General features: G+C 37.3%; 1 protein-coding gene across 2 annotated transcripts; it reads right to left on the bottom strand.

Annotated features, from left to right (window-relative positions):
• Positions 1-337: 337 nt before the first annotated feature.
• On the bottom strand, positions 338-1,685 carry LOC110108646 ((+)-neomenthol dehydrogenase-like). 2 transcript variants are annotated; one of them, XM_020839370.2, is made up of 4 exons: positions 1,365-1,685; positions 1,218-1,295; positions 813-998; positions 338-727 (listed from the first exon to the last, which is right to left on the bottom strand). In XM_020839370.2, the coding sequence occupies exons 1-4, from the start codon at positions 1,653-1,655 to the stop codon at positions 347-349; spliced, it is 936 nt and encodes a 311-aa protein (XP_020695029.1). In that variant the 5' UTR covers positions 1,656-1,685; the 3' UTR covers positions 338-346. The 2 variants fall into 2 exon arrangements, with proteins under 2 accessions (XP_020695029.1, XP_020695030.1); XM_020839371.2 differs by having other exon boundaries at positions 338-724.
• Between the last annotated feature and the right edge of the window lie 7,947 nt (positions 1,686-9,632).

Raw genomic sequence — 9,632 nt, 5'->3', positions numbered from 1 at the left:
AGTCCTAGCAATGAGTCGAGAGGAACGCTGCATTAAAGTTATAATTTTATTCGGATGAATTTGAAACTTACATATCATTTTTGACATCTGGAGACCAATCAAAACGCGCTACGTCATTTTTTTGCTTATCGTTTAGTGCCGAATGATATGATATATTTTGATTGGTCACCGAACCACCCCGTGTTCTCAGAATAATTTTTCCGAGACTGCCACTCGTTATAAAGCCACTACCATCATTTAATAAAAAACATTCACACGTTTTCATCATCACTCTACTAAAAAACTTAAACAAGTTGAAATTCCAAAAAAATAAAAATAAATAACATGACTGAACGCCAAAACAATCTCAGAACTCGGCCATGGTGGTCTTATCAAAGTAGTGGCCGGAAGGCCCGCTGACCGGCAACAAAGCAAGCATTACCGGCCCTCTAGCACCCTCCTCTGTTGTTTCCACTCCAGTGTTCCAGTTGATATCTGTCTTCACAAATCCCGGATGCACGCAGTTTATCCGCATCTCCGGGCACCTCTTCGCCATCACTCGCGTGTAAGCGTTCAAAGCCACCTTCGACATGCTGTACGCCGGCAGCATCATCGGCCACCCACCCGCTTCTAACCTTCCCTCCTTCAAATCCTCCAGAAATCTCCCCAAAACCTTCTCGATTCCCTCCTCTTCCAGGTTCTCCACATCCGACAGTTCCGCTCGGATCCCCTCGTCCGGAATCCTCTGCTAACAGGAGAAGAAAAACAGAGCAAAGCTAGCTTTTTTATGCTTTCAGAAGAAGAAAATGAATCTTTTGTGGATTTCAGTTTACCCTGAGCTCTGATCTCAAAGAGGAGACATTGACGATTCTGGCTCCGGAGGTTGAGAGGCGGAGGAGGGGGAGTAAGGCCTCCGTCACTCTCTTGCTGCCGAAGTAGTTGGTGTCGACACATACAACTGCATTCTCGTACGTGTGCTCGATCACTCCTTGCACTTGATTTGTCGCCTTGCCCGACAGCTTGCCCCAGTAATCACAAAGAGCATTAGTAATTAAACTGGAAATTTGGGATTTTTAAGGATTGTTTGATACGACTTGGATCTATTGAGAAACAGAACATTGATGATATCTGGATCAAAGTGAGGGATCTAATAAATGAGTAATTCGAATCAAAAGCCGGATTAAGTAGGCCTCCGATTGATCAGACGAACTTCAGCTACACGGAATGATAAAACCTACCCAAGAGGCGGGATCGATGTTAAGGGCTTTAAGGCCCTCGACGTTGACGATGACACCCGAAGCCCCTGCGTTGTTAACCTAAAAAAAAGGAGAAGATCAGCTACGGAGTCTGCTAGGTTTGAAGCGTGAGGAGAGTTTGGTACAGACTAGGATGTCGAGCTTGCCGAAGCGACCGGCGAGGAATCGGGCTAGGGAGGCTGCGCTGAGGGGGTCGCGGACGTCAAGCTGATGGAATAGGACGTTGGTGAAGCCGACGGAGTGGAGATAGCGGATGGCGGCGGTGCCGCGGGATTCGTCGCGAGCTGTGAGGACGACGGTGACACCGCGCTCGGCAAGATGGCAGACGATGGCAAGGCCAATGCCTTTGTTGGCACCGGTCACCACCGCGCAGAGGCCAGCGGTCGGTTGGTCGGCAGAGGCTTCGGCGATACTGCCCATTGTTGGTTTGGCTTTGACTTCCCTTCTTACTTGGGAATGCCTCGCAAGTTAAGGAGGTCTAGTGTTTTATTAGTTTTATGGGGGTTTACATACAAAATATTTTATATCCTATTATTTATATATCTAATCTTTAAAATTTTAATATTTTATACCTATCAATTATAGATCAAATATGAGTAAAAAAATAAAGTATAAATGTTATATGAGATAATATGGATGATAAAAATGAAATATATGAGTGATATATTTAATATGAAAGTTGTTTATAGATGATAGACATAAAATATTAAAATTTTGGATGTTAAATATCTAAATATTATGATATAGAGTGATATGTATGTAAATTTCTCAATTATTTATTATTTATTAGTTTTATGAAGGAAATTATTTTATTATACTTAAAATTATAAAAGATCTTTTGAAGAAGTCATACTATCATGGAGGAGTGAAACCGGCCTTGATTCTTAAGGGGGGTAAATTTATAAATAACACATTTACACAATGTGTTTAATTCTGCTAGGGGGCAACCACCTAAGATAATAGAATTTTAATTTTTTTAAGGGGGGCAATTGCCTAAAAACTCCTATAATAAAGAGTAAAAAAAGGATAGAGGAGAACGAATTACCTAAATATCCATGTAATAAATTATTTAGGGCTAGGTGGTTTAGCCCCTGCTATCATCCAGAATAAAATAGCATAATTGTGTGCATAATTTTTTTTTCTTTTATTTACAACAAAAATAATTAGTGTACATAGACCATCTACTTATTCTCTTATTAAATAAAAATGATAGAATTTCACGAACAATTATTACGTCCTCCGACCGGATGCAGAGGAACATCCGGTTGTAGGCAAAAACGCGCCTATACCGAGGTGTACCGAGTTTTTTGAAAAAAACTCGGTACACCTCGGTATAGGCGCGTTTTTGCCTACAACCGGATGTTTCTTGCATTCGGTCAACCGGACCAAATAAAATTTCAAAAAACTCGGTACACCTCGGTATAGACCAAATAAAATTCTGAATTTCACACCATTGCTCAATATATTAAATAAAAAATGAATTAAAATATGAAAAGTCATCAATAAGAGGAAAGCCAAAAAGGCCAAAACTATAAAAATTTTATAAACTTAACCTAAATCAGAGTATGCAAGATGATTGTTCTCTTGAGAGAGCTCAATCGGGCCAAGCAAAAATGATTGCTAGATGTAGGGGGACAAATTAGGAATGACCTCCATTTCTATGCAATAAAAAAATTATGAAGGGGACAGTAAGCCTGTAAGTGCAACTTTTAGGCATGATAATTGCAACTCTTAGTACCAAAATAAATATTGTTTATTTGCTGGAGATAATTGGGATCTCCCAAGCTATTTTCCAAATTCCCTGTCTGAAGCAATTTTAAAAATAAACTTAAAAGATTCCTCTGGGATTCTTTGGTTGGGATCCCCTAATTGGGTTTTTAAGGCTTTTATTGAGCATTTTCATTCACATTTGTCGAAGGTGGACTGGTTTGAAGCTATATGGCATAAAAAACATGCACTTAAATATGCTTGTTTTGTTTGGATGGCTATGTTAGGGAAACTTAAAACTGCTGATAACATGCTGATTAGGGGAATACAGGTAGCTCCTTTATGCTCCTTATGCAATGGTTTTGCTGAGAATCACAATCATCTTTTCTTTGGTTGTGACTTCTCTTTTAATATTCTCAAGTATATTCTTCCGGATGTGAACTGTTTTCTACTGAGACCTACATTAGCTCAAGTTCTGGAATTTTTTATTAATTCCAATTCTCATAGCAAACTTGAGAAGGATTTCTGCTGTTTAACTGTTGGTTGCATTTTATACCACATTTGGCGTGAGAGAAACTTTAGGCGTTTCTCTGATTCTTGCACTAACTCGGTTAGATTGATTTGCAACATCACTTCAGCCATTAGATTGAAAATTTCAAGATGGAAAAACAAAGAATTGCTGCTGTGGAGGTTTTCTGGAATTTAATTTTTCTGGGTGTTTTGTTCAGCTACATTTTGTTCTGGGAAGTTCCTCGTACTGGTTCTATGCTTATGTTATTAGTTTCTGGTAGACCTTTTGGTTTTTTGGGGATACTCGTATTACTTTACTATCTTCTTCAGACCTGGGAAGAACATTTTGATGGCCGCGGCGGGTTTTCATCTTCTGTCCAGTCATGTTCCTTTTTGAAGAACAAGATGCTCACTTCTTGGGTATACGGATTGGTTCATTCCCGACTTAATGGTTACTTCTACTAGAGGCATTGCTACAATCCGACGATGATGACCAAGCCAGATCCTTATTTGATGCCATGGAAGGCCCTATCTGGCAACCTGGCATATTATTTTGGCTATTCTCATGATGGCTGGAAGTTCTGTGATGGCCTTTGTTTTTGGTCCCTATTGGCAACCGGAGCTTCCAACTGCGCCGGACAGTTTTTCAAAACGTTTTTATGTTGATTGGATCTGGCTTATTTTGCCTGAGTCTTTTTGATTGTTATGTCTCCTTTTGTAACTATTTGTTGGGAATGTTCTAATGTTCTTAGCTTTTCCTTTTATAGGTTTTTTCTCTTATTTTACAGGTTTCTTGTATTTTTGATCTTTGATTTTTAATACAATGGGCTTTTGCCCCGGGTTTTCCCAAAAAAATCAAATTAAATATTGTGAATATTAAGTTGCAAGAGCAGGAATGTCACGGCGAATAAGGCATATTGTGCATATTATGCCTCATCGCCTCCCAAAAGTCTTCATTTGTTCACATCCCACATCTTTTCCTCTTGACCTTCAAAAATCTAGGAGAGTTTAATATTTTGCATGTAAGTTATTATGATTTCAACATTGTTACTGCTAGAAAATTTAAGTAGGTAAAGTTTATAATTACATCTTAGTGTTATACAAAAATTCAGCATGTATAGATAAAAAAAAGTAAAACAAAAATAAATTTATGTGAAAAACTTGGAAAGCAGAAAAACCACGGGGCCTAACCCAGTTAAAATTAGGGGTGCAAATGACTCTGGTCGAGGTCGAGTCAGAGGGTGTTCGAGTCGAGCTCGCCTGTCAAATACAGGGCTCGAGCTCAAGCTCGCTTGACAGAGGAAAAAAAAGCTCGTCAAGCTGCTCCAGCGGCATTTCGAGCTCAATATGTCCATCAGTGCCAGTGTGCACCGTCCGTCGCCCGTCACCAGCTCCAACTTCCGCCATTCGTCGTCAGTACCAGTGTCTGCCATCCATTGCCAAGGCCAGCGTTCGTCGCCAACTCGAACTTCCGTCCGTCAAGCTTCTGTTGCAGAGCTCTCGTTTGTGTCGTTGAGCGTCCGTTGAGTTTCCGTCCGCGCTCGCTGGATTCCGTCCATGTCCGGCGGCGAGCTTCTATCCGCATCCGCTAGCTTGCGCTGTCGAGATTCCATCATCAAGCTTCCGTCCAACTATCGTCGTTGCTTGCTTTTACCGTATGCGAATTCATTTTACCGCCCACGATTGCATTTCCAGCTGCATATTTTATATGCGAGCCGCTCGACGAGCTCTCGAGTTGAGCAATGATTTGTTCGAGCTCAATAAGCAGTCGAGCTCGAAACCGTGTTCGAGGCGCATTGCGAGATAGATAAGCTTAGCTCGTCGAGCCTGTTACCGAGTCGAGCTCGAGTCAGCTCGCGAGCCGATTTGACTCGGTTGCACCCCTAGTTGAAATATCTACTTCGTAGTAGGTGAGACAAGGATACTACTTTCTTCACAAGCTAAAGAAGAGACGGTTTAAACAAACTCTTGACTTTTCTTTAGGGAGAATATAAAATTCAAGTGTCCATAGAGAGATAGTTAATACACAACAATATGGTTTGATTTTTTCAAAAGAATTATAGTGTAATGCCCAAGAATTAAATTTGGAAGAATTGTCTATTTATAGTTTTAAGAATATAGCATAGCTTCTATAAATCATCAATATAAATAATAACTGATGAAAGCAATTAAAATCATATATATCAAGATATTTTACTATTCATTCACCAAAATATTATTACACTAATTAGGAGATCAATACAATTAGTGCAATCTCAAAACTATTGTATTAGGTTTTCCATTTTGACCAAATGGTGCTCTAGATGTTCAGATTCTATGAAATTATCCTAAATTCTTTAGAATGCAAAGTTATGTTGATTGGCTTGTGTATCATATTAGGGTGTGGAGAATAAAGAAGCTCACAATTTATGTATATCAACGAAGCATACAATTCATGTATGTCACTAGTTTTTTCGTAATAAGTTAAATCCTTTGTTTCCCTCTTTTTGCGTAAATCCCATATTTACTAAATATGGTAGTTCATCGGATTTATGAGATTTGGACGAAGAAGCTCAGAAAAGGAGGAAAGATTGATACCATCGTAATGACCAAGCTCCCATTATCCTTGTTCCTTCCGATCCAACATAAGAACGGCGAGGACGTGTAACTTTGATTGCAATAGGAAGAACATTATTGAAGGAGACAAATAACTTATTTAGTGACTTGTTCAAAACAACCTCTCATGCAAGTAAAGTAACAACGAATAGCCGGAGAATAGGAGATACAACCCTAGCAACCATGCGACGGCAGAGATGAAGTTGAAGAGCAAAGCTAGAGCTGAAAAATGAAGGGATGAGTGAAATCGAAGAACATAATGAGTAAATGAAACAGATGCACAACCAATCCATTAGATAGATTAATCTGATACAAATTTGCAGTGGAGTAGCATTGGATTTGCGGTGAATTTGTGGCAGTAAGTTCCGCTGCAAAGTTCATCTAAATATTTCGACAAAAAATTTTATCGCAAATCTGTTGACATTCTGACAAATGATATTTCATCGATAAAATTCACCGCAAATTCATCACAAATGATGTGATAATTTAATTTAAATTAAGAATGAGCAACACCTAAGTACAAATGAAGTGAGGGATGACATGAATTGAAATATTTATATTTGGTGTTGATACAAATGGTGATTCGTACAAGCTGTTGTTTCAACATGAGAAATGATTTGTCATTAGTGACATCTCTTGCAATAAAATAAGTAGTATTATACTAATCACTGATACATTATACTAATTAGTGATATCTCTATGTGACAACCATGAGTGGTAGTACTTTCACCAATAATAACTGCAAATGGTAGCAATATATATTATGGGTGTCAATTTCGGGTCACGGGTCGGGTTCGGGTCAAACCCAGAACTGACCCGGGTTCAAACGGGTCAACCCTAACCCGACCCGGGTAGACAAACGGGTCGGAAAACCGAACCCGGACCCGACCCGGCGGGTTGCCGGGTTGACACGATCCGACCCGATGCTCACCCGCTAACAAATAGCATAAGATTTGACATTCGGTTGGAGCGACCGAACGACGTCATACACATTTTTGATGTTCGGCTGGAGATGCTCTAAGAAAAAATGATTGCTAGATGGAGGAGGGCAAATTAGAAATGACCTCCATTTCTATGTAAGAAAAAAAATATGAGGGGGACAGTAAGCCTGTAACTCCAACTATTAGGCATGATAATTGCAACCCTCAGTATCAAAATAAATATTGTCAATATTAAGTTGCAAGATGATCAGGAATGTCACAACGAATAAGATCATATGTGCATATTATATATTCATATGTAAACATTTCATATATGCCTCATCGCCTCCCAAAACTCTTCGTTTGTTCACATCCCACATCTTTTCCTCTTGACCTTCAAAAATCCCTGAGAGTTTATTTTGCATGGAAGTTATTATGATTTCAACATTGTTACGTGCTAGAAAATATGAGTAGATAAAGTTTATAATTTCATCTTAGTGTTATTCAAAAATTTAGCATGCATAGATAAAAGTAGTAAGAAAAAAAAAAAAACAAATTTATGTTGAAAACTCGAAAAGGACAAAATTCACGGGGCCTAACGCAGTTGAAATATCCACTTTGTAGTAAGTAATACAAGGATCATTCTTTCTTCACAAGCTAAAAAAGGTGCAGTTTAAACAAACTCTTGAATTTCCTTTAGGGAGTGTAAAAATTAAGTGTTCATAGACGGATAGTTAACACATAATAACAGTGCTTGATTTTTTCAATAGGATTACAGTGTAACGCCCAAGAATCAAATTTGAAAGAATTGTCTATTTATCATTTTAAGAATATACCAGAGCTTCTATAAACCATCAATATAAATAATAATCGGCAAAAGTAATTAAATTCATATATATCAAGATATTTTACTATTCATTCACCAAAATATTATTTACACTAGCCAGAAGATTAATATAATTACTAATCTATCTCAAAACTATTGTATTAGTTTATTCATTTTGACCAAATAGTGCTTTATATGTTCTAATTCTATGAAGTTATCCTAAATTCTATAGAATTCGAAGTTATGTTGATTGGTTTATGTAACATATTAGGGTGTTGAGAATAAAGAATCACACAATTCATGTATGTCAAAGAAGCATACAATTCATGTATGTCACTAATTTTTCTCATAGCAAGTTAAATCCATTGTTTCTCTCTTTTTTTTTTTTTTTTCGCAAATTTGATATTTACTAAATATGGAAGTTCGGTGGATTTACGAGACTTGGACGAAGAAGCCTAGAAAAGGAAGAAAGATTGATGCCTTCACAAAGACCAAGCTCCCGTCATCCTTGTTCCTTCCAATCCAACATAAGAACGACGAGGAGGTGTGACTTTGATTGGAACAAGAAGGAACGTCGTCGAAGGAGGAAAATAAGTTATTTATCGACTTGTTCAAATCTACCTCTCATGCAAGTCGAGTAACAATGAATAGTTCGAGAATAGGAGATATATACAACCCTAGCAACCAACCAAGTGACAGTGGAGACGAAGTTGGAGAACAAAGCCAAAGTTGAAGTAAAAAAGGAAGAAAGGGAGGGAGAAGTCAAAGAACAGAATGAGTAAATGAAATAGATTCACAACCAATCTATTAGATTAGTTTGCGGTGAATTTGCAGTGGAGTGGCATTAGATTTGTGGCAACTAGCAGAGGAGGTATAAAAAGTTTTCTCTAGAGCTTTAGAATTCTAGACGATTCATCTAATAAATTGAATAAAAGCTAAATTTTAAACCTGGGAAAGGCTTTTCAGGTATATCCATACTAGAATATCATGCTTATCTATCATGTTTTTTTATATAAGTTAGAGAGTTTAGCAAGAAGGCTAGAACTCTTATGAATGTTCATAATATATGAGAGAATGAAATAGAAGAAAAGATGAATGTGATAAAAAACAAATTCTTTTATTTGGAGAAAAGAATTAATGATTTTTCTTTATTATGAACACAAGTTCTCTTCCCATGAATGATGGGTAAGATATGATGTAATTGATGCAGAGAAGAATATGGGGTTGGAAAATTGAGATATTTCTTGTTAGAAGGAGAATGACATAGTTAAAGGATAATGAGAGAGTATGATCTAAGAGGATGGTTGAAAACGCACACCAAAACCAAGAGTCTTATAGAAAAAATAAAAATAAAAATAAATTGCTCGTCATAATAGTCTATGTCTATTGTACAAGAGAAGTAATGATACCATTACAATTAATATCAACACAAGATTTACTTCTCCTCAAAAAATTAAGGAGGATATTACGATAATAAGAGTTTGATGTCTGACCAAAGTGTTATGTTATGTAGAAGCTTGAAAATAACATTTATGATGAAGGTTATGTGATAAGAGTTCTTAAAGATGAAATTGATAATCGAATATGTGATAATAAGGTCTAAGTAAATTATGTTGCTCATGATATGTGCCTATTTGGTAGGTTGCCTGATGTGTTCAAATTTTATTAAACGATAGATCGAATTGAGAATGACCATACACCATTGATGTCAAAAAATAGTTTTGGAGTTCATTATATGGATAAAAGGAATATTATAAGGTGACATTTGGAAATTCAACATATTAGATTGTGTCAAGTAAATGAGAATGGCCTTATATGTTGGTGATAGGTAAAGAAGGG

Source organism: Dendrobium catenatum, unplaced genomic scaffold (genome assembly GCF_001605985.2).
Source record: "Dendrobium catenatum unplaced genomic scaffold, ASM160598v2 fragScaff_scaffold_54, whole genome shotgun sequence".
Lineage (NCBI taxonomy): Eukaryota > Viridiplantae > Streptophyta > Magnoliopsida > Asparagales > Orchidaceae > Dendrobium > Dendrobium catenatum.
Note: the sequence above shows the minus strand (reverse complement) of the source record. Positions and strands in the feature narration are given on the sequence as shown.

Coding starts and splice junctions, on each gene's coding strand:
- LOC110108646 (XM_020839370.2), bottom strand. CDS start 1,655: ATGGGCAGTATCGCCGAAGCCTCTGCCGACCAACCGACCGCTGGCCTC. Junction 1,296..1,364: donor TCGGCAAGCTCGACATCCTA/GTCTGTACCAAA, acceptor CCTTTTTTTTAG/GTTAACAACGCAGGGGCTTC. Junction 728..812: donor CTTTGAGATCAGAGCTCAGG/GTAAACTGAAAT, acceptor TTCTCCTGTTAG/CAGAGGATTCCGGACGAGGG.